At 44.0% G+C, this 24462-nt stretch overlaps 1 protein-coding gene across 13 annotated transcripts in view; it reads right to left on the bottom strand.

Annotated features, from left to right (window-relative positions):
• Positions 1–24462, bottom strand: part of nfixa (nuclear factor I/Xa) — a 112958-nt gene that overhangs the window by 8656 nt on the left and 79840 nt on the right. For 3 of the 13 annotated variants that reach the window (XM_056368244.1, XM_056368256.1, XM_056368271.1), the window contains 9 exons: positions 15286–15348; positions 14838–14912; positions 14386–14509; positions 13841–13876; positions 13274–13401; positions 11856–11930; positions 7367–7495; positions 3938–4107; positions 1996–2143 (listed from right to left, as the gene is read on the bottom strand). In XM_056368244.1, the coding sequence (XP_056224219.1) occupies positions 1996–2143; positions 3938–4107; positions 7367–7495; positions 11856–11930; positions 13274–13401; positions 13841–13876; positions 14386–14509; positions 14838–14912; positions 15286–15348 (948 nt within the window). The remainder of the gene's footprint in view (positions 1–1995; positions 2144–3937; positions 4108–7366; positions 7496–11855; positions 11931–13273; positions 13402–13840; positions 13877–14385; positions 14510–14837; positions 14913–15285; positions 15349–24462) is intronic. The other 10 variants (XM_056368307.1, XM_056368290.1, XM_056368264.1 and 7 more) reach the window with 9 other exon arrangements.

The raw sequence follows: 24462 nt of genomic DNA, 5'->3' as shown, positions 1-24462 counted from the left end.
AACCATCGTAATCATAGAAAACCACTGAGGACTCACTGTTGACTTAATAAAAGGGTGACCGATGGAGGAACTCTATTCATCACCAGTGGTAACCAATGCTCCAGTTAAATTTAATAGGCTAAGAGGAGCATCTTGCCTACAAAGTGACACCATTCAGTGATGCCACAGGATCAAATTTAGGGCAGTTGTGCTCACTGGACTCCAACATGGCGGCTGAGTAGAACGTTTGCTGTGCATGACTTGAGTGAGGTTGAGGGGATGGGGATGTGTGGGGGTGACAGTGAAAGGGCTGGAAACTGATGCATGAGTGAGGGTGAGAGTGTACCATATGCATGTGTATGTGTGTGTGTGTGTGTGTGTGTGTGTGTGTGTGTGGTGTGTGTGTGTGTGTGTGTGTGTGTGTGTGTGTGTGTGTGTGTGTGTGTGTGTGTGTGTGCTGGTGTGTTTTTCTTATGAATGTAATTACGATATCTTGTGAATCAGAGACAAAATTAGAGAGGGAAGAAAAAAAATACAGTGATAACAGCCACCGGAATGAGAAAAAGAGACGAAAATTACGATATTTATTTATATTGATGTTCATATAAATAAATAATAAAGTGACACGTTAATCTGAGAGAGTTGGAAGGGGGAGGGGAGGAAAAGGTTGATAGGACAGGAAGAGGAGAAAAAGCCAAAACAAAAGGAGGAGAAGATGCCCCGGTTGCTCCGTCCAGTGCCCCCTCCTGGTGTGCCTCTCCCATGGCCCGACTCTCGCACTGCACCTGTCTGGGTGGAACCAACCAAAGCCTCACCGCTCCCTGATGACACTCCTCTCCCGCTCCCCCGGTATAGCACTAATTAGACAGGTTTGATTAGATTTTATCATTCATGTTTAGAGAGACTGGGTTGTTCTTGTTATACTGTGATTTCCATGTTTTTTGTTGTTCTCAATTTTTAATTGTTGTGAGATTTGTGTGAAAGTGGCAAGGGGATTGGGTGGGTAAAGTGGGGCATGATGTTTTTTTGGAGTCCACGCCAACTGCCCTAATTTTGTTCCCTTAAAAAGAAAAAAAGAGAGAAATAAAGGAAAAGAAAGGAGGATATGAGAAAGGAGGATATGAGAATATATCAAATAAAGAAAAGAACAAAGCAAAAAAGAAATGAGAGAAGGGGGTAGATTGTATTGCCGCTGTCACAGACATGCAAAGTCTGCGTTGATCAAAGGCTTGCGGCTACAGAGGCAACGTGCACACGGCCCTGCTCTGCTCTGCTCCCCCCAAACTACAAAACACATCAAAAAGAAGGGAGAGAAACTACACTGCCTCTTGTGGTGCTAGCAGGAAACCCAACACCAGAGAGAGAGAGAGAGAGAGAGAGAGAGAGAGAGAGAGAGAGAGAGAAAGAAGGAATAAAAAGATTTGAGGAAAGAGGAGGGAAAAGGCTGAGAAGGCTTGCAAAGACATGAAGAGAGAAAAGGAAACTGGACTTCAGAGTGAGAGCAAGAGATATAGAAGAGCTTGAAAGAGGATCTCTGGTTTGGCAAAGGCGTGGCTTCTGCCTTGTCAGAATTGGATGTCGCTGGTACAGTACAGTACAGTACTGTGGCGTACAGTCCATAAGGTGATGGATGAAATAGGAGTGAAGCTCCTGGGGCTGCTGAGTGTTTGACTGAGCAGATGGCCAGCTAAACTATGAAAAACTGCAGCAGTAGTCATTGTAGAAGTCCCAGATCTGTGCTTTGTCAGAAGAAGTACTACAAGCTTACAAAAAAAAGCCCCAGTGTCGCTGCAATGTCCATAAACACAGGGACTTCTATGATGACTACATCTGTTCTAGGACAACAGACTTGATGTAGTATTGGTTGGAAAAGAGGACAAATTAGCTGCCAGCTAAGAGCTAATCAACCTACGGGAGCCTAAAATTGTTTTGGACTGGCCTCTGTAAGAAGTCTGTGGGGAGACTGGGGCAGTAATGGGGGTTTGTGGAGGGGAGTGGGAGTGGGGGGTGACTTACACGGAGATGCGGGTGAGCTGAGTCCGCCGTCAGTGGGCGTGCTGATGGTTTTAGAGTCGGGCATGGGGAGGGGCACAGGGCGCGCCACTGGGGGTGGCGGGGGCAGCAGGAAGGAGCCCGGCATTTTGCTCTGGCCACCTCCATTAGGCTGCAGACGGACCATACAGACAGGGTGAGCACACACCCCAAGAATATACAGTGCACAGGGAGCCAGACACACATACCCACACAAAATAAGGTCACTCACACACACACACACACACGCACACACACACACACAGAGTCTCATGTAAGAGCAGGACACTCATATATAGACAGACATCAACAGCATACGCACTAGTAGTCTTTAGTACTCTCTAAGAAACAAACTAAGGTACGCACAGACACAAACTCACATAATAATAATAATAGAGAAAAACACACACACACACACACACACACACACACACACACACACACACACACACACACACACACACACACACACACACACACACACGACAGTCTGGCCAAAAGTAATGAGGTACATAAGAAGTGGAAAAGTGATGAACATTGCCACACATAAGGGGAAAAGAAAAATGGAGCTGTCACAAGGGAAGTTGTTAAAGTGCCATGTAAGAATTTAAAAAAGGAGAGAAAATCAGCAATGTGGAAAGGGTGTCTGTGTGTGCAAGTGCGCTGTGTATGTGCATGTAGAATTTTACAATTCTTCTTTTGTGGGTGAAGTAAGGAGAACAAAGGATAATAGGACGTGAAAAAGGGTTTGATAAGTGGTTTTAAAGTTGCTCAGAACGCCGAGTTTACAGTATTGGTTTACAGTACTGCCAGCACCCTGCACCTTAATGAATGTGTGTCGAAAATAGTTCTGAAATATCCCCATAAGGCCAGTTGACAGTCAGCTGTATGACATGCCTATGTTTTGATGTTTGGAAACTCTAGCTTTCAGGATGAGTGTGGGCATGTTATTGGGGTTATTGAAAGGAGACTGATGTTTTACCCCCCCCCCCCCCCCCCCCCCCGTTTTAATATGTAATTTGTCATAGTGTGTTCATTTCATATAATGTAACTGTAGAGAAACCATTTCTGGTTATATATCATTTATTACTTGCTCTTCTACCATGTGTTGTGCAGAGAAAATGATTAGAAACTGAGTGAGATGTGCCCCTTGAGAGAAGATTATTATTGAGAGTAAAGGAACAAGAAGATCATTGTTGAGAGTTTAGGAACGTCACCAAAAATAGGTCAATTAAACAACTATTGCATCAGGAGTCTTAAATGTTTTCCTCAGGTTCCCTTCATGAATACATAACTCTCCAAACACTGCTAATCTCAATCGATCTCCAAATCCTCTACCGGCCTTTCCCGTGTCTGCAGCCCTTTCTTCCCTATTGTAAATCCTCTGCCAGCTGCCATACATACTCTATGACTTGTCTGCCTAAAAGGGCTTTTTGATATTTTCTTCCTGAGCACTACTGATAGGCAAGATCTTCCCCTACCTTACTGTGGGAGAAGGCACTACATTATATGTCTAACCTATGATGAGTCAAATGTGGTTTGGATCCTTTCCCAACAGTTTTCTCCAGCTGAGTTTTTTCTTCTGTTAAAGCACATCTGGCTGCCTCCTCCTGTTAGATGCATTTGCCCTAAAGCCATTTTCTTCCCGGGTGAAGTTGCTTCACCTCATAAAGATAGCTCTATTCCCTGTTCCAGTCTCAGTTGACCTCGTTGCACCTGCTTATCTAACAAATAAGTTATGAAATGATATAGAAACAATTATAATTACGATGTAGTCTTACTTTCTTTCGGTCTACATCTTCTTCAGTAAATTTCACTAAAATAAACTCACTTCTAATCAGCGGCCACTTTTCTTTTATCTTAGTTTGCACCGCCGACCACCCCACTGTCACGTCACCTTTCTTTGCTGAACCCACAGTTCACTTACCTGTGCGCTGGGCTGTCCTGTGCCGTCAGTGCACACAAACTGCACAAACTCCTTAAGTGGGTCCTGGTGGTGATGGTAGCGTATGGTGGGGTGGGTGAAGTACGGGCTGGACTGCTGGATGATAGAGGAGGAGGGGAAGTGCAGGGCTGAGGCTGAGGCACGGGGACTCCCTGAGGAGAAAAGTGAAGGGGGGGGGGGGGGGGGGGCAGGAGACAGAAGAGGAAGACGAACGTGAGGAGAAGATACAAGAAAGACCAAAAAGTGGGAAAAATATAATGAAGCTCAGATCATTCTATTCTATTCTATTGTATTCTATTTCTACTCAAACACAGCACACATATGAAGCACACATAATACTCTACACACTGTGATATTCAGTACATTAACATGCACACCTATGACGATATATAAGACGTCCATATGTTTTAACTAAGCACCAACACAGCTGGCATCAAAGACCAGGTTGCTGCTTCAGCCTATTATAGTCATAACACAGAAAATAGCTGTGACATTCTCTGACTGAAGCTGTTTCTGCTTACAAATGACTGGCATTATCCCCAGCTAGTGGGCAACATCTGGTCCCATTCATTTTATAAATCAGCCCACTAGATTCCTCTGTACCTCTGGCCTGGCATCACCACACACACACACACACACACGCACGCACGCACGCACACACACACACTCAGTCTCATACAAGCTAAAGTGTGTTACAGTATTTCTGCCTTCTGCTCCTTATCCATTTCACTCTCTCTTTCTCTCTCTGACACACACACAGACCACTGGGCTATGACACAGCCACACACACACTGGATTTTTCCACTTTTGTTTTATTGCTTGTCGGTGATGTGTAATCAATCAGCAGCATATCCTTGCTGTGCGGTTCTGCCCAGTAGTTTGAAGCTTGAGAGAGAATCTCCCCTCCGCTCCCAACCGACCACAAAACGCCTCCCGGAGACATTAGTCAGCCAGCCAGCCAGCCAGCCACACACACACACACACACACACACACACACACACACACACACACACACACACACACACACACACATACACATACACACACACACACACACACACAACACACACACACACACACACACACACAAACACACACACACACACACACACACACACACACACACACACACACACACACACACACACACACACACAGGACTCCACTGTCTGTCTTTGGTAATTTGGCACACCAAACTAAAGAGGCAAGCTGCTAGGTGAGGGGAGCCTGGCAAACAAGCATCTGTGATTATGTCTGTCACCTACTATCTCTTGTGTATACTATACTCACAAAGTGTGTTAGTGCCTGTATGTTCTAACTTTTGTGTTTTCTTGTATCAGTGTCCTTGTCTTTTTGTGTTTGTGATTTCGAGTGCAAGTGACTTTTGTGTGTTTCTTGGTGTGCATGTAATTTAGTTCTCTGTCTGTTTGAATGTGTTGCTATGTCTGTTGCAGCTTTCATCTGCCTTTGTATGTATATTGGTGTGTGTATGTATAATCGCCGCCACAGTGGCGGACTCTCCAGACTAGTATAATCAGACAACAGTCAACCTGGCAGCTCTCCACGTCAGTCTGAGCCAAAAACAGGGCATAAACCATCCAGTCCTTACCCATGAACACCAACACTCACTAGACCTATACAACAAGAGCTAACAGCTCTGGTCCATCCAAATAGAGCCACAATTACTAACTGCGTCTTCCCCCTCTCTGTGTCTACCCCCATTTCTCTTTTCATCCCTCACTCCTTCCTTCCCTCCCATCATCCTCCAGTCTCTTTATAGAACCAAGGCCTCCGAGGGACATTCCATTTGGACGGCAGCCATTTTAGCACACAGAGTCCTCCACAAGAGTGTAAATTTACACATGCACGCGTGTGTGTGTATCTGTGTGTACGTGCACGAATGCACCCATACACAATCTCTAAACACTGTCTCATTACAGCCTCTCTGTTACATGAAAACCCTCTCAGCCAACAGTCCACACACACAGTTTCGAGAGTGTGAGAAGTTAGTTGGGGAACAAAGAAACCTGAGCTAGTCCCTCACACCTCTTCAACTCACACACAAAACAGCGTAGCACATTTTTAAAAATCAACACAAACGCATAATTCAATCTGGTGTTTTGGTTTCTCAAGGGGGTACAGGACTGCTCTGTGCAGATAGACAACATGGCTTAATGGTGCAAGATCCGGCCTGGACTATATTTTCTAAATATACTGTGGGGAGCTCCGAAAGTAAAATTCAATACGTTTCAACATGGAGGGCAATGAGTCCAAATGACCTTTACACGGTAGATCTGGTTTGGCTGTGGACCAAACCATCCCTTTGAGAGACAAATGGAATGAGAGGGAGAGATAGAGAGAGGAGGACATATTTATTCCTTTGAAAAGTGAGACCAGCCTACAGGGACTTGTTGGCAAACTTGAGCTCCTGGAGACTTTGGGAATTCTCTGACTGGAGATGGAGAAACCGGTTATCCTATAGGACCGAAAAGCCCTTATGAGGACAACTTGTCCTTAGTGTCTCTATTGAAAGAAGAACTTGGAAACACTGGAGGGTGCATTAAGAATTTTATCCACTACATTGTACATCTGTGCAACTGCAAATTCTGTATCAATCCATGCTACTTCTTCGTTCTCCTTTTTATACCTGTATTTGCTGCTTATTCTCAAGAAAATAGAAACAAGAAAACCCTACCAGACACATCTTTCGAGGAACAGAAATACAACTGAGGTGGTGTGTCTGAATGTAGGAAATGAAAGACACAAAAAAACAAGCTCTGGTTCGCTCATCAACTGGTGCACTATAGCAAACCAACAAACCCAGTGAAAATCTAGCGTTGATTTGCATTGGTCCTTTGACACCCAGTCAAATTCATTATATCAGAATAAACAGTCTTGTCATTTTCAATGCAAGAAGTGACTTTGAAAAACAATACAACAAATGCATGAAGCAGTAAGATGTGAGGCAAATCAGTCACAAAGGCATGGATGTAGCAATGGTACCATGCAATGACTATATTAAAACAAACAGGCACAAAGATGGCAGTAAAAATGGATGGATGGAGAGATGCTGAAAGAGAGAGAGAGAAATTTATGCCAAGCCATGATGATAGCAGTAACACTGAACAGGTGAAACTCTGCGGGCATATTGCTTCTCAGCAGTTGAAACTGGAAGATTGGAAAGTTTTGTTTTGCTTTCTCAGCAAGTACGTTTAGCATTTTCATTTTCAGGCACACGATTGCAATTGATTTTGTTTGTTTCCAGGGGAGTTTGGGGGGGGGGGGGGGTAAATATGGCAATCTAGTATCAAGTTTGACACTCCCTTTCCTTCTCTCTCTTTTTCAGATTATAAAAAGGGGGGAGAGGGGAGGGGGGGTTGGGGTTGTTGGGTTCATGGCAGGGCTCTCACCTGGTCTCACTCCTGCCAGCACAGGCAGCGGGTGGTGTGTGAACGCCATGCGGGGGGACCTCGTCTGGGAAGTCAGGGCGTTGAAATCAAACTTCCCCGGCTTCTTAAGTGAACCAGGCGAGGACAGTCCTGGCGAAAAAAAAAATGGGATCAACAAAAAAAAGTGGGGGGAAGAGGGAGGAAAAGAGAGAGTTGGTTTTAATCAACAAAATGTTGCTTTTTTAACTGGCTACACTAAAAAAAAAATCAATCTGATTCTTATTGATGGGGACTCGAACAATCATGATTTTTCTGATTAGAGTGCTTAATTTCTTCACTGGTTGGTGGCAGTGCATCACTCCCTATCCTTTTGGCTGTTGGTCATTCACTCCCGACAGTTTCAATGAGTCAATCAGAGGACTCTGTAAATGATGCAGCCAGAAAGCATAGATGTTGAAAAGACCCAAAAAATCTTGACTGTTAATCATGGGGTTTTGCTGCTCCTAGGCTGTAATAACTCATTCAGAGATATACTGTAAGTTTCCCAATTCCCAGCTTTATAGTCATATAATATGGACTGAGCAATATTTCATAGCATAAAGTGCATGTCTTCAAAGTAAAAAAGGGGAAAAACAGCTAAAGCCAATCTGAATCTGGTCTTTGTTTCAGAGCCAAAGCACATCTGTAGCTATAATAAACTCCTCTGTACCACTGTATGTTTTTCTGTCTCATCTCTTTCTCTCTGTTTCTTTCTCCCTCTCTCTCTCTCTCTCTCTCTCTCTCTCTCAGGTGCCAACTCTAGGCTTTCTCTGTGTATGAGCATGGCCACCATACAGCCACAGTCAGCTAGTTGTGGTCTGGCTTCAGCGAAGCTCACAGGCTGGCTGCACGAGAAGAAGGCTTCATTCAGAAATAGCACACACTGTACAGTATGGACACGGCAGCTGTTGAGTGCGAAAGACAAGCAGACGGACAGAGAGAGGAGACAGAGGGAGAGAGAGAGAGAGAGAGAGAGAAAGAGAGAGAGAGAGAGAGAGAGCGGGAGAGAGAGGGCGAGAGAGGGGAAGAGAGAGGCGAGAAGAACGTGGGAGACATGAAAATATGCAAGGGAGCGAGAGAGCAAAGCAGAACCTGTGAAAAATGCAGCAGTGTCTTGTTTTTCAATGCGTTGCTCTGACGACATGTATGAAATTGGAATGTCATAAGATGTTAAATATGGTTATTATCTCTCGCTCACACACACTCACACGCTCGATGTCTGAACACACTCGAAAGCAAAAGCACATGTTCAGTCACAAAAAACAAAGACCCTCACCACACCGCCACATTTAACTGATGAAACAACAAACAAATTTCTCCTTCAGTAAGTTTTCTTCTAATCTCCCTAATAGGTGAATGATGTGATAAATGTTCTCCTTTTTAACTTTTTTTTAGACTGTTGTTTTGTCGTCTATTTCTGTGGCCCCTCCGCATCAAAAAAGGCATTAAATACGATTCCTCCTCAGTTCTCCAGCTGGAGACGTGTGAAAGTCTATGGGAGTGTGGGGGCGTGTAAAACCTTCCCTCCCTGTGTGAAAGAGTTAAGTCTCAAGCAGGTGGGAGTGAATATGTGTGAACCATTTATGTCTTTAGCAGACATATATTTCTTTTTTTTTCTCCCCCCACTATAGTGGGAGTCTGGGGGCGTATTGTACTGTCAGACAAATTCCAAGCATGAAGACAACCCCGATCCCACTTCTGACACCAGTAGTTAGCAGTGATTGCTATGACACTGTCACACTGGTGGGAGCAAACTCGAAATAAGAGCAGTCTGCAGAGACTTAAACAAGGAAAGGCACCTGGAGGGGAGAGCTGGGAAAGACTGAGATTTGGAAGAAATCAGAACCTTGTAGATTAAAGAGTTATGGTTTCAGAGAGGTAGTTATGTGCTTTTATTTTGGAATTATAACATAAAACTTCAGTATAAAAAAATATGAGCCAGGAAACACAGAGAAGATCATATGAAGACTGACATCCGTATACACAGGAAGTTCGAGCACTGTCACCGAGGTAATGTGAAAGACAGTATTTCAGAGACTATGCAATGGTCTGATCTGGTTTGTGTGTGTGTGTCTGTGTGCTTGAGTGTGTATGTGCCACAACTGCAGTGTTTCCTCTCCTGGCAAGACTTAGTATTTCACTGGCAACCAATCAAGCGCTCCCATGATGACCCTTCTGTCTCTTTGCACTAACAGGCCTGCCACCAGATGCGCCTCTGAAGCACACACAGACGCAGATGCGCACACACACACACACAGTTGGAAAAGACAGGAGACAGTGGTTTAAACAAGTGAAGCAAAGTCAGGGAATTCTCCTCTCTCCAGTGATTTAAAGCACATATGTGAGTCCAGTCGTACCCCTCTAAGGGCCTGTAACATTTAACTCAAATCACCAAGCAAGCCCCCCACCACCACAAGTCTCTGGTGTCTGAGGAAAATTTCACAATCATTTGGAACTAATATGAAATCATGGTTGTTTCGTTTGCCTCCACTAACCTCCCCCACCCCTCTTCTAGCCCCTGTGGAGCAGATGTCTCCAGCATCCTCACGGATCCCAAGGCTACACACACACGGAAACACCATCTGGGACCACGCTTCAGCTGTGCATGCGTGTGTGTGTATCTGTGTGGCCTATGTGATATGTGTGCAGAAATCTATCATGTGTGTATCTGAATGTAACCGTGTTTGTGTGATTTATATGTATGAATGCATCTTTGTGTGTGTGTGTGTGTGTGTGTGTGTGTGTGTGTGTGTGTGTGTGTGTTCTGTTGGTTATGGAAGGAGTCAGGGGGAGTAGATGGTGCTGTGGGCAGACGGTGAAGCACACCTGTGTGTGTGTGTGTGTCTGTGTGTGCGTTTTTCTGTTGTTTTAGAAACCCCTCTGTTTGTTTGTGAGTGTGTGTGTGTGTGTGTGTGTGTGTGTGTGTGTGCTCACTTGTTTACATACCCCCAACCTGGACAGGATTCCCAGATGAGCTTTGCCTGTGGCAGGTGGGATCCTTTGGAAAATCGGATACACACCGTACCAAAATCGCACATTCTCTAATTGCTCCATCCTTGCTCTCCCACAGCTATCAGTCTCTCCTTTTTGCCTTGGATTCTCAAGTGTGAAATACGTTTTGTGCTGGCTACTGTTTAAAACTAGTTCTAAACCCACACAAAATTAAAAAAAAAAGTCTGATAATTACAAAACGTTTTGGCTTCCTAATTTTTCACTTGGAGTCTGTAAATTAATTGGTAAAGGGACCAGATTTGCATGCTATTCTACACCTCTATTTGCCAAACTCATTAGGAGGTGTACAAGGCTATGTGCTGCACTTTGGAGAGTAAGGGGGTGGTACACATACACAGAGAGGAAGAGAGAGAGAGAGAGTCAGAGAGAGACAGGAAAAAGATGGGAGGTGAGGCTCTGGTGCGCTAAGGCGTGCAGCAGTCTCTGTTGTGGCTCTGATGAGCAGCCTCTTAATTACATTTACAGCTAAGAGGAGCAGGAGCAGGAGAGCAGCCGCTGAGGCTCGAGTGAGAGTAGGCTGGGGCAAAACCTAACCAGGGCTCTTGGCTCCTTTAGCTCACATCCTGACAACCCTTCTCTCTCATTAGCCATCGCCATTTAAGTCTTCTTCTCTCCTCTCTCACCTCCCATCCACTTGCCTGCTCTCTGCTTCTCTCTCCTCCTTCTCTCCTCTGACATGTTTTCTCCCTCCCCAGGGTCCTTCCTGCAGTACACGTTTTCAATTAGACAGAAGGGAGACAGGGATGGAAGGTTGAAGGGAGAGCTAGGGAGCAGGAGGAAGGGTTTTACACCTCTGATCCGCAGACGGTAAGCGTCTTAATGAGGGATTTGAAGCAAGGGAGGGATGGAGCGACAGAGGGATGGAGGCAAGGCAGGCACCTGAACACCTGCAGGGGTGGGGAGCATGATAAGCATGTGTGTTTCAATGTGTGAACGTCTGCATATGAGGGGGGCTGGAAGTGTGTGAGTCACCGTGTGTGTGTGTGTGTGTGTGTGTGTGTATGTACAGTATATGTGCATGTGTGACATCTGTCAGTTTAAGTGCCGCTGGGAGGACTGACTTCAGTGAGATAAAGCCAGGGATCTTAGGTGAGCTACTTGTAGCCTCATGTGTCACACAGAGAGCAAAGCCTGAAATGAATAATCCTTGACAATCCTGCAACTGTACGTCACAATAAATGAAACTTTGATGAGCAGCAATCACATCAATCTGATGACAACTGAACATTACTGAGGTTAATACACAAGTACAGTCCCATTTTTGTGTACGCTGTCTTTGTCCTTACCAAAGACATTCATACAATTCACAAACAAACACACACATACAGTATATATGATATATATGTATATATATGTATATATGCATATATATACACACACACATACACAGGAATGACTGAGCTACATGAAAGGCTGGTAAATAGCAAATATATATGAGTGTAATCAATGTTGTTCTAACCATGGTAAGGAAACTGCACGCCATCGTTTTCATGTTTTATCTTCCTCTCCTGCACACTCGCCAAATGGTGCTGCACTGAAAGTGGAGAAGGGTATTGTTAACAATGAGATAGGGGAAGAGTGAAAAAGAGACAGACAGACAGACAGAGACAGAGAGGCAGAGAGAGAGAGAGAAAATGAGAGGGATAGGGAGAGAGGTAAGAGTGAACATTTGTGTATGAAGGAGGTAGGTGAATGGCTGATAACTGACACAAAATCAGGTAAACTGTGTGTGTGATTATGGCTTCAAGGTGAGGATGAGGAAGTATGAAGCCTTGAGATTAGGGAGTGAGGACTCAAATGAAGGGAACAAGAGCGGGTTTTTTTCCTTGGAGTTATTGGGTTCTTGGAGGGATGAGGTAGAATAAAGAGGGTAATGTCCAAAGCTGAATTGCAGAGGTAGTGGTTACTGCCAAAACAATGGAAACACCAACATAAAGCCTTAATACAGGCTGCTGTAAGCTGTTATTTCATTCTTGATGCATCTTGGCATTTATATTCCCAATGTCTGGAGCTATTTGGTGGATGGCATTAAGCACCATTTATCCATGATGAATTCAATTTTCTGGGGTTATAGTGATGGTGTTGAAAACATTCGGACCAAAAAATGGCACAGACTGTCATTTAAATCATGTTGATGGTTTTCAAGCCATTTACTGAACAATAAAGGAAGAGACTATTGCAATTAGCGTAAAATAGCCTCAACATAAGGTGAGAGTGATGACCATTTATTGCTGATTATATTTTTTGTTGACTAGACCTAAACCTACTCTTTCATTATTTGTCCAAGTCTCCTTTCTTTTGGCAGGTGTCTTTATGTCTTTGTCATAGACGGAGAAAAATCTGGGAAAATTGTTAGATCTTAAACAGTTGTATTTTGTAAGTTTACATATATTTACATGCTTAAATATATGACAGGGTATAAACAACAGTCTAAAAAACTCAAGTGCTTCTTCTTCAAACTGCTAGACACTGTGACCAGTACATCCTGGTCAACCATGGTCATAGCTTTCAATATTAGATAAATGAAGCACTCTTAATGTTTGTTTTTTCTTGAAAACTTAAACTTTTGTTAGTATGAGCTGTAATCCTAGGGTGCTCCTGTTTCTCCAAGTTGTACAATGGTCAGATTGAGGCAAAGGGTCTCAAGGAAGGTGGCTGGTGGGTAAGTGGGAGGGTCAGAGGCGTGTTCAGGGCTGTGAAGAGTGAAGGTACTGTAAGTGATTGAGGTAAGGTGTGGAGAAGAGACAGAGTCAGATGGAAGAATCAGTTTGGATTTTGGCGCAGGTGGTGAGGTGGGGGTCAGGCAGGGGTGTATAAAAAAGTTTCATGATGCTTTCTTAGTGGGTGACAGGTGTGGGGTGGGATAGGGTGGGGTACCTGCATCCATGTCATTGGGCCACGCACTGGACTGGGAAGAGCTGGCAGCAGGCGAGCGTCCAGGGTAGAAAACATCATCTGTGGGGCTCTCCAGCTCACTGTCGTCTAATGACTTCCTCTTGGTGGAGCTGAGGACATGGGGAGGATGTTTGGAGGGTGGAGGAGAGGTGGGAGGCAGAAAGAGAGAGGGAGGGGAGGCATGATTTTTTTTTTTTTTTTTTTTTTTTTTAAATATAATGGCAGGGTATGTATGGCTCAAGGATAAAATACCTCGCAAGGCTGATAACATAAAAGTGATCATATAAACAAGCATTTAAACTTTTGAAGAGGCTTCAGGTTTTGCATCTTAGTGGAAACAATAACATTATCACAAACAGCAGAACAGACATGAAGCACAAGAAATGTCAAAACTACGCATGAAAAAGGAAGAAACAGAAAGAAATGTTAGACAGCAGAGACATCCACACAGTAAGACTCTCTCTCTGTGTGTGTGTGTGTGTGTGTGTGTGTGTTTTTCTGTGCATGTGTCGCATTAGTTTGTGTCTTTGTAGGTGTTTTTATAACTACCTCCGTGGAAGATTTGCGTACAACTCCACCTCAGACCTAAAGTGACAGCGGATGACAGAGGTAAGAGGAGAGAAAGAGACAAGTTAAGAAAGACAAAAAAGAAGAAATAGCAGAAAGAGCCATCACACATCACTTAAAGAGGAGAACAGCTAACAGAGAGAGACACACACATATATACAGTAACGAGGTTAAGGACAGATTCCTAGACAGGGAATGTGGTACTTAATGTCATTCACAGCAAGAAACCTCAATGAATTGCCGTACTTTACTTGCCAGTAAAGTCATCCTTGCGATAAGAAGCGATATACTGTTGGCACATTTTACTGTGACTTCACACTTCCCTCCGGTCTGCCTTTGGCATCGCAGCGAATCACATGCCAAGCTAACACTGCTAAAGCCACACGGTGGCTTCTCCCACAAGAGACTCTACTAATGGCAAACAGCTGGACTTGTATAATGGTCATTGGTGTTTCCGGAGCAATATGCACCTCTATGCACCTGTGCACTCCTGTTGTCAGTTTGGACTTATAGCTCAGACTGTGTACCTGGTTGAAGGAGGGGAGGTGAGGGAGCGTCGCCCCAGAGCCACCTGGTTGATGTTGTAGTAGCTGGGACTGCTGTCCAGGTCAGCCAGTGAGAAGTTAGGACCCGACGCTGTGGCTACAGGAGCTAACATGAAGAAAAATAAACGGTAATGAGTGAGTTGAGATGATACATATCAGAGATTTTCAATGGAGGAAAATAATCATCCACAGAGTTCCATTGTGTCTCAGTAGTAGTTATACTCAAAAAGGCACTGACAATGGATAGTACTGTGCTCCTTCAATTTAGCTGTTTTTTTTTTTTTCCGTTGCAGTTTTTGTCTCAATCAGGAACCAAACGTACTCCAAGCCACAAATCACACTGTACCACACTGTAGGTATGGTATTTGTTTTTCTACACAGTTTTTTTTTTTCTTGGTTCCTATGCCTGAGTGTGTAGTGTTTTTAGTACTTACTCTGTGACACTCTGACCAGCTCTGCCACATTCCACACCCCTGAGGTGACGAAGCAGTCCTGGAAACTCAGGTGCCCTGCACAGAAAAGGATGTGATCAGGACTCGCATAGACACACAAAAGCTTTGGGAAAAAGGAGGGAATTAAAACAACACTGCATCAGAAATTCATGAAATTGTGTTTGAACCAAAACCAAATAAAAAAAATAAATAAAAAAAATTGGAAGACACCCTGAAAATCACAACCCTTTGAGAGGGCAACCATCTGCAACCATGTTTGTGGATCAACATCTGTGTGAGTGTGTTTGCTAATTGGATCCATAATTGGAATATGTTAAGACTGATAAGCATGATGGAATCAATTCTAGTATGCTGATTTGACAGTGTTTGGACATGGATGTGTGTGTGTGTGTGTGTGTGTGTGTGTGTGTGTGTGTGTGTGTATACCTACCATTGGGCGGTGGTTTAATGTCTGTGTCCCCCTGTTGGCTGGAGCTGTCTGATTGTCCGGATTCTGCACAGAAACAGAGACGGGCAGGGGAAGTAGAGAAAGACAAGTGGTTAGGATCCGGTTGGTTTGTATGCTAAAAAAAGTAATGGAAAACATACTGGTAAGTGTACAATGTCTTGTTGAATCATAGCTCCGTGTCCGTGCTGCCAAGACTGTGATATTTGAGGTGTGAGAGGGAATAAGAAGGACTTGCAGTATGTGCTGGGATATGGTATACATCTTGTGTGTGTGCGTGTGTGTGTGTGTGTGTGAATTCACACATTTTTGTGTGACAGTCTTGTATCTAAGAATGTTCTCTCCCATCTCCCTCTCTCCCTCCTGACTTAAGGTGCAATGATTTACAGTGTGCTGCTATGCCATTTAGTATCTAACCACGCAATCATATTCCTCGCACTAATCCTATTTAATACCTTCTTGCTGGTAGGGATTTAGTCTGCGTAAACAGAGCACCTTACACATACACACACACACACAAATATGAACACACACCCACACAACCATGCACACTCTCTCAATCTGTTTCTTTCTCTAATTTTTGTGTCATACTTTAATACATGTTGTAATCCTGAACACATGAATGCATAAACATACACAGTGACCCTGTGACAAGGCTGACCGCGCCAGTCTGGCAGGCCTGAGGGATTTGAGGCAGAGTTTATCAAAGTTGAGGCAAAACTCTTCCTCTTGGGATCAAATGAAAGCAGAGCAACACAAACACATGCGCGCGCACACACACACACACACACAAACACATGCGCGCACACACACACACACACACACACACACACACACACACACACACACACACACATTTGCACAAACACACACCTGTTATGACTGGCTTACGAAAGCACTGGGGCCTCACTCACAAGAGCAGATACAAACATGCCAAGTCTTGGCAACAAAGGGTCACAATTAGACCTGGAAGAGCTACAGGCAGAAAGAGGAGGTTGCAAGTTGAGGTTTTGTAACATGAGTCCTTTGGAGAGTTGGTCTAAAGAGGGTGCATTCTTGTCCGGGCCGTGAAGAAAGATGTCAGATGTGTCTATGGATATATGTTCCTGAATACGTAACACGTGCTTGGCAGCTGTACGTATTTCCTCGGCCTTTGTGACCACATGTATGAGTTGGTGAATGAGACTCAGCTCCATTTCCAGGACTGGTGTGGCGTGGGGGCTAATGCTATTGGCCTTCCATTCAGGCCTAGCTAGGCAGTAGCTAGCTAGCAAGCTAGCTAAAGGAGGTGTTTATCTGCAGGCTGTAGGTGATAACAGAGCACACAGACTCCTGCCAGCAGCACTTGCCTTGCAGCCACACTAAGCCACAGATTACTGAGCAGAAACAATAACAGACCTGTCTCGCTGCCTACGAAGCACTGCTTATCCACAGAGAGAGGGGCGAGACAGACGAGAGTGAGAATGAAAGAAAGAAAGACACCAGAAATGAAAGAGAGCTTCTTTTTCCTCTCTCTTCACATGCAGAATCTCTCGCACTCCTCTGTCTCTCACTGGCTGGGTGTAATCCTGGCAGCCATCTTAGAGCTTGGCAGCCATCTTAGCATTGGCGGTAGCGCCACATTCCAGCTAACTGACGGCACTCACTCCAAACATACGAGGCTGCGCCCCCGCCGCGTACGCACCCAGACACATTCAAACACACACACTCATACGTGGACAAACACTGAGGTACACACTCAGAGTAAACATATATGATGGCCAATGAAAGCTGTTGAGAAAACAACCTGACTTCAATGGACTTTTTACCGTCATGTAGTATTTCACCACAGGGCTCTACAATATTGTAAACACTCTATTTCTCACACCATACGTGCACTGGTTGGATACACAGCCACCTTACTGTATGTGCAGTATGCTTGAGAGATATCTCATGGTGTAATGTGGAAGTTACAGGGTATGATTTGCTGCCACAAAGCTTCACAAGACTTGAAGAGACCGTACAACCACAGATGGAAGTTCAACTTCATACTTTGCTATTTCTGTTGCTGTAGCAGTAGATCTGTATTCTATTACTATATCTCTCTATCTATATGGACCATGATGAAGCACAAAGAAATGGTACATTCACTGTGTTTCAAGACCTTCTCCATGTTCTGCAGTTATGAAATGTATGTAATTACGTATGTCTGCTGAGAAAACCAATGTCAATATATTTACATTCATGTCATACAATCATGTTGCTGTTCTTTTAACAGGCGCACACACACACTCACACTGAGGTGAAACAACTCCACAAGTGCAGTACTTGATGTTCAGTTATGTTTATTTTTCATGAGAAGAAAGCTACAAATTTGCTCTTCCTGGTATCTGCTAAATGTTTAAAAAAAATCTGCAAGTCAGTAGAGGAAGAAATGTATCCAGGATCTTTTGTGTAATTGACACCATGGAGCTCCTATCTCACTGATATTTTTATTTGGAGATCATTCCTTACAATACCATAATATCCATTACTTTTGAAACATGCACTGAGTAACAGAGAACAGTTGTTTTTCAATGTGGACATATCACATTTTGGAAAACCCTGCACTAGGAAACCTGGCCCTTGCTGTTTCTTAAATTTCTTGTTGGCCTGTCATGACCCCAATGTGTTCTTCTGTTGCAGAGGTGTGAAAGACCACAAGTGAAAGCTGAGGCTCATGATAGATAAGAGACTGTCAGGCAGATATGTGCAGGAGCAGGGACACTGATAGCTGTCCTCAACATCAGACTGAGGCCAAGTGGCTAAACCACATCAGCTCTCACAGTATATCAGACAGAAGGATACGTGTTGTTGGTTAACAGCAGGTACCATGACTTCTCTTTTTTCTTTTTAAATTCCTTTTAATTCAGAGAAAAATATTCGATTGTGTGTGTGTGCGTGTGTGTGTGTGTGTGTGTGTGTTTTGAAAAAGAGTCTGATGGCGTCAGATGAAGGACGCCTCTGCTTGCAGCTTCTAAATGAACAAACAGGTGGGGATAACATATGCTATTAAATGATCAGGGTGTGCACAACCACACATACAGTTTTTGGTCTAGTTCTCAAATCCAATTTATGAATTGACTTTGCTTTTCAGCACCAATTGGTTAGACAGCAACAACTAAAGACGGCTTAATGGCCATTTAGTCACTGCCCTGTTTTGTAGAAAGATGGAAATCACTGCAACAAGAACGAGCACAACTCCAACTGCCAGCTCCTATTAGCAAAATGCGCTATACGGGTTAATTATTTACTGAGTTCAATTCTCCAGGAGGCAGATCATACCGTTAGCAAAATAAAATGATGCCAATAGCTAATATATTCCTCCAATCACCAGACCCCAGCAGAGAAAGAGTTCATTTAGCTCTTGAAGAGCTGTCATGGAGACTGTACAATGAGACGACCTGGCTAGATACTGAAGCTTTCAACAGTTCTGGCTATAGTTTCATGAGCTCAGGCTCCTTAGCCAAGTAACCGTGCGCTTACAACACAGCACTACATCATTCACTGGAAATCAGTGCCACTGTTGAGTTCAACAGTGCATCATATAGCTCGGTAGAGAAGCGAGGAATACAGGGGGAGAGGAGGTAAGACAGAGGAGGTCTGGTTGCTGATTATCACCGCTCTGCCAGCTGCAGCCTACAACAGCAGCTCCCCCCCACACACACACACACACAGCCTCCTAACCACACATCCAGCCCCTTATCTTCACACCGCAGCCCCCCAAAGCCCTCCCTTCAGCTACCCCAATCATAGTCCTGCAGCCCCCCCGGATGCCCCTCCATCGCCAGCAACCTCATCTCTAACCTCATACCTTTTAGCCTACACTGCAGCCCCCTCAAACCAGTGAATTAAAAGAATAACTACACACAGACAGAGCGCACACAGTGTGGCCTAATGATGTAGACATAAAAACCAGAAGCACACGTAGGACTGTTAGGCATGTGCCTATTTTTTTGATATCCAACTATGTTTGACAATTGTTGCAAATAAAACTGAATAACCATTGTGACCATGTGATGGTAACGGTGGTTTGACAAGATAAGACACTGGAATGATGAGATTAACTCTGCATGTTTCTGTGCATGAGTCAGTCTTGATGTAACAGTTGGGACAATGGGCTGCCACATTCATGAACAGAAACCGGGCTTTCCTTCCCTCATCCTCGGGGAGAGGGGGAAAAATTCTCAGGTCAAAAGTAAGAAAGTAAGTATGTAAATGTGAAGAAGCACATTTTGCACAAATACTCAGGGAAAAAAAAGTCTGAAAATTGATGCTTTTGCACAACTAACTCTTTTTCTGTATTGTAGAGCCAAAGTAAATGAATGGCTGGTGATGAGAGTGAGATCCAGTTCCAGCAAGATGAAAAGATTGGAATAATTTTTGTGGGGGTTGGCGGACCAAACCTGTGCTAATATTGGACCTAAATTTGACATGTGGCAACAAAGACAGCTAAATGTTCGCTAACACATTAATCCTTTAGCGCTTGATAAGTCGAAACATCAAGGCTTTCCTCTTTAACTGCCACGGCTTTTTGTGACTGCAGCTTAATGATGGCTGCCATCGTTGGCCTCTGATTGCAGAATTTCCCTACAGGCTGCGGGGCAAATCTCATGACCCCACCACAATCAACATAACCCCAGTCATCATGGCCTTGACATACAGTACTGTATCCCCCCCCCCACTGTGGTCGCTCCCTCCCTCTCACTATGCTTCAATCTACCACTGTGTGGCTTAACTCTTACCATCTCTCTGACAACCAGCACATATCTCTGTGGCTTTTCGGCATCAGTTCCATCTGTACTGCATTATGCGACGTTCTCATCTGGTTCTTCTATAGGCCCCCTCCATCCCTGTTCTACACAACCTACACAACTTATCATTTAAGCTCCACCTCATCTTCTTCCATTGATTCCTTTCGTGACTCGACTCTTTCCCCTGTGATTATCTGCTGCACAGCTGATCTCCGGGGCCAGAAAAGACAAACCGGTCTGTTGCCCTGTCTATCCAAGCAACCCACCATCCATCAGTTGTGGATGAGATTTTGGCTCAGTGACCTGTTGGATTCTGCTATTGACCTACTGGTGAAAGGGGTCAGTCAGTCACTCGTCGTGGCCAGCAGACAGCCAGTGGAGCAGAGTAAAGCAGGGAACTAAAGCTGCGCTGAGAAAAGCCCAGATTAAAACACATTCAAACAAGACCTAAAAGCACAGTGCACTCTGCAAATTACATTTCTCCACGTGTGGAAATGTACAATCTGGTGATTGTAAAAAAATGGGATGAAACGCCAAGGTCGAAAACTGAAAGAAGTGACAAGTGGGCTCTGCGGTGGCACACCACAGTTTGACAGATTCATAAACAGTACATGGTCATTTATGAGCCTGTGCAGTGCAGGCATGCACACCCCTAACATCAACATACAAACCAACAAGTGAGCTAATGTACTCTGTAGCCACATCAAACCAGTGTGTGTCCTTATGTGTGTGCATGCGAGTGTGTAACTACATGTATGTGCACAGACGGTTGGTTCACACACAGATTCCCCTCCTTGTTGGAACAAATGTCAACTCCACTCTCCCCCCTCCTTCTCCTCTTCCCCCTCTCCTCTCTTCTCCTCCCCAAAACACAGGATAACGCGGTACAGCCTCCCAATTGGGTTTCGCTTAAGAGGTTTATCGGTATGTTGCTAAACATTCTGACCTTTTTTTAATCCTTAATGCGCTTAAAATGTTCCAAACCCTCCTAATCCCCCCGGCTATCCCACACAGATGTTCACTCAGCTCTTTTATTGGACGTTATTTTATTATTTTTTTTCCTTTTTTATTTATGTAATTTTTTTTAATAATTTAAGTCTGTGTCATACGAGGGTATATTTCTGTTTCAGTGTTAAGAAGTCTTTATCTTTGCTACTGTTTAGAGTATGTGTATGTGTGCAGTAATGCTTTTGTCCTAAAAGCGTTAACCAGATCCCTGTGTAGTGAACCGAGAAGTGTGAATGTGACCTTTTCAAATGTTTACTCTTTAGAAGCAAAAACTTGTAAGTTACTTGAAACTTCAAATCTTAAAGAGTCATATGAGATTAAAAATGTCAGCAGAAACTGAAAAATTTGATGATGAAATTAGGAATTACGTGTGTTATTGAAAATACATGGATGTTTGCATGGATGTATGTACAACTCTGTATTCACAAACATTTATATGTACTTATGTATGTACGAGTGAATGTATGCATGCATGTGTGTCAGTGTGTATTTGTGTTTGTGTCCCTGTATCACTGTGCCACTGTGCCAGGCAGGCAGGCTGTGTGGCGAGGTGGCAGAGTAGGGCTCTGTATGAGTGTGAGTGTGAGTGTGTGTGTGTGTGTGTGTGTGTGTGTATGGAGCAGGTGTGCCTGGCCGCCCTGCACAGCTTGCTGCCCATCTGTGCTCCCGTCTGTGTGCCGCCTGCGCCTACGCTCTGCCAACAGCACCACGCCACGGCAAGAAGACCCAGGAGAGAGGGATGCTGAGAGACGAGGGGAGGGATGGAAAGAAAGAGAGAGAGATGGAAGGGAGGAGGAGAAGAGAGGAGCGAGGGGGAAGGATGGAGGGAGGAGCAGAGAGAGGAGGGAGAGGGGGATTACAAGGTTGGGAGCGCGGAGGATAGGAAAGGAAGCAAAAGAAAGTGGGAGAGGGAAAGGGAGGGGGTTATGGGTCTGGAGGGTGTGCATGAACTCGCAGGGAATGAGTGGAGTGGGTGATAGTGAGAGGGTGGGGTGATGAGTGGAGGTTTTGGGGGTATGTGACTGGCTGGATGCCCATACATACCCCCCTCCTTCTTTATCCCCTTCACTCCTTCCCGTTGTCCCTCCCTCTCTCCATTCATCCTCTTATCCTCACCCCACCATCACCTCTTGGCTCCATCAGTGCAGATTACTGTGGACCTGAGTGACACAACTACACAGTATTCTGTAATGTTTCTCCATCTCTGGGTTGGAACCCAACAGTGGGTTCTATGGGCCTCCAAAAATATAGTCCCTGAGTCTTATCCAAAGATATTGGCTTTGTAAAGTCACCAGGGTATTCCCAAGCTGCTACAATATAAGCTCGGCTAAATATTAGGCCGCAGGCTCAGAGGTAGTATCCCCAAAACGGGGTAGATTATATTAAATTAGACTACCCAGTGGCGTATAAAAATTAATTTTGGGAAATTCCAAGATGAGAGCATGAAAACCCAAAGTATAGCAATTACACCAATTTTAAGTCCTTCATTACTGTATGCAGTAAAACTGGCAAATAAAAGCAAATCAGATTTTTGTTCAAAGGGTTCAGAGTGAATGGATATATTCTGCCTATCAAGGTGGAACTCATTCACTTGTGGCATTTAAAGTAAGCCAAATGCTTACTCAGAAGGATGTAAAATGACTTCCCATGAGAGGAATGAACTTAAGTACAGGATGTGTAAATCTACTGTTATGTGTGTGTATGACTTAGGCCTGGTTTAGAAGAATAAAACTATGCTGTTGCTATATGTTGCGTTCTTCTGCCTCAGGCTGTCTGTGCCCATGACATCGACACTTTTAAGATATGAAGTTAAGTCTAAAGTAAAGGTTTGAGACTCAACTCCCACCATTAGATCAGTTTAATTTTAATCTGCTTCTTTAACAAGGTGCCCCAAAAAAGCCAGTTTATCAAGGCTTAAATTTTTCTTTTTCTAACCTAACCCTCCATCAACCACTTTACTTTACTGAGCTGAAAATGAGTCATGAACTCAGTATCCACACACATGTCATGGCTTGTTTCCTTGAATCAGGGCAAGTGAAACAATGCATTGTGTTAACATTGGCAGTATTGGGTGCTTGTCAGCTTGTTCTATGTTACATACATTGACAGTAAAATGAATGCAGATGAAATGAAGAATAAAACAACATCAGAATAATGATTTTAGTTCTGGCAGAGGGGAAAATCTGAGATAGTTATTGCCAAGAGTGACAGGATAACAGAGAAATGTGTTTGAATGTTGATATTGCAAAAATGTTATAAAATAGATAGTGTGCAACAACATATGCTATTTGTATGCCGTGATAAAAAAAAAGGGACTGAGTCAAAGAGGAAGATTGGAAGGTTGGAGAAACCTAAGTGCATCCTTGACAGAGAGTAAAATGTAGGCAAACCTGGAATTCATTCAGGGAGCCCTATGCAAAACTAAACAAAAGCCTATGCTACATTATATATGCTGTAATTTCCTTTAAGTAGCTCAAAACACTTAGTGCGGAAATAGTAGTGTTTGCAACACAACAAACCCCGTTAAGGGCCCCACTTGGTTACTACTATCATTGCTATGCACTGCGGTCACAGAGGCTTCCAACAGAACTCTGATTCATAATTAATATGGATAGTTAAGTGTAAATGGGATTCTGTGCTTTGGAGCCATGCTGACAAGAATTGCTTTTGGACAGCCGCTCAAAGTCCTAAAGGACCGCTAGGGCTCAAGGAGCAAGAATGCAAGAATCCTACTTAATCAGACACAAGAAGATACACAGCCTCACACGTAAACACACACACACACACACACACACACACACACACACACACACACACACACACACACACACACACACACACACACACACACACACACACACACACACACACTTCCACAAATGTACTCTTCGACATGTGGCAGGAAGAGAAAGCACACAAGGCTCTGGTATGAAGACTCACTGACTTAGCTGATTAAATTTGAATGTATCAGACTCCTTAATTATGAGCGGAAGAATTAGCTTAAAAAGTCACACTTACACGTAATGATGTCATTAAAAAGAACATATTAGGAGAAGGCGTACATATGCTGAATTAATGTGTTCAGCTCGTGTGCATAAATTAGTTTTAACTGTATATGAGTATCAGCATTTTGCATTTATGTACGTCCAAGTTGCTTCATTAGCAGAGGCTCAAGTGTACTGCATATGTGTGTGTGTGTGTGTGTGTGTGTGTGTGTGTGTGTGTGGCTGAGGCTGGGGGCCCCCAGCACGGTTCACGACCCAGCCTAACAGAGTGTGAACGTCCCCCTGCCGAGCTGATACTGATATAACTGTCCTGTAAGTGGTGTTGACACCAGCATTATTACCCTGTCAACCTCCATCTCTACTCAGCTTAAAGGAGT

Source organism: Seriola aureovittata, chromosome 3, assembly GCF_021018895.1.
Source record: "Seriola aureovittata isolate HTS-2021-v1 ecotype China chromosome 3, ASM2101889v1, whole genome shotgun sequence".
Classification (NCBI taxonomy): domain Eukaryota; kingdom Metazoa; phylum Chordata; class Actinopteri; order Carangiformes; family Carangidae; genus Seriola; species Seriola aureovittata.
Note: the sequence above shows the minus strand (reverse complement) of the source record. Positions and strands in the feature narration are given on the sequence as shown.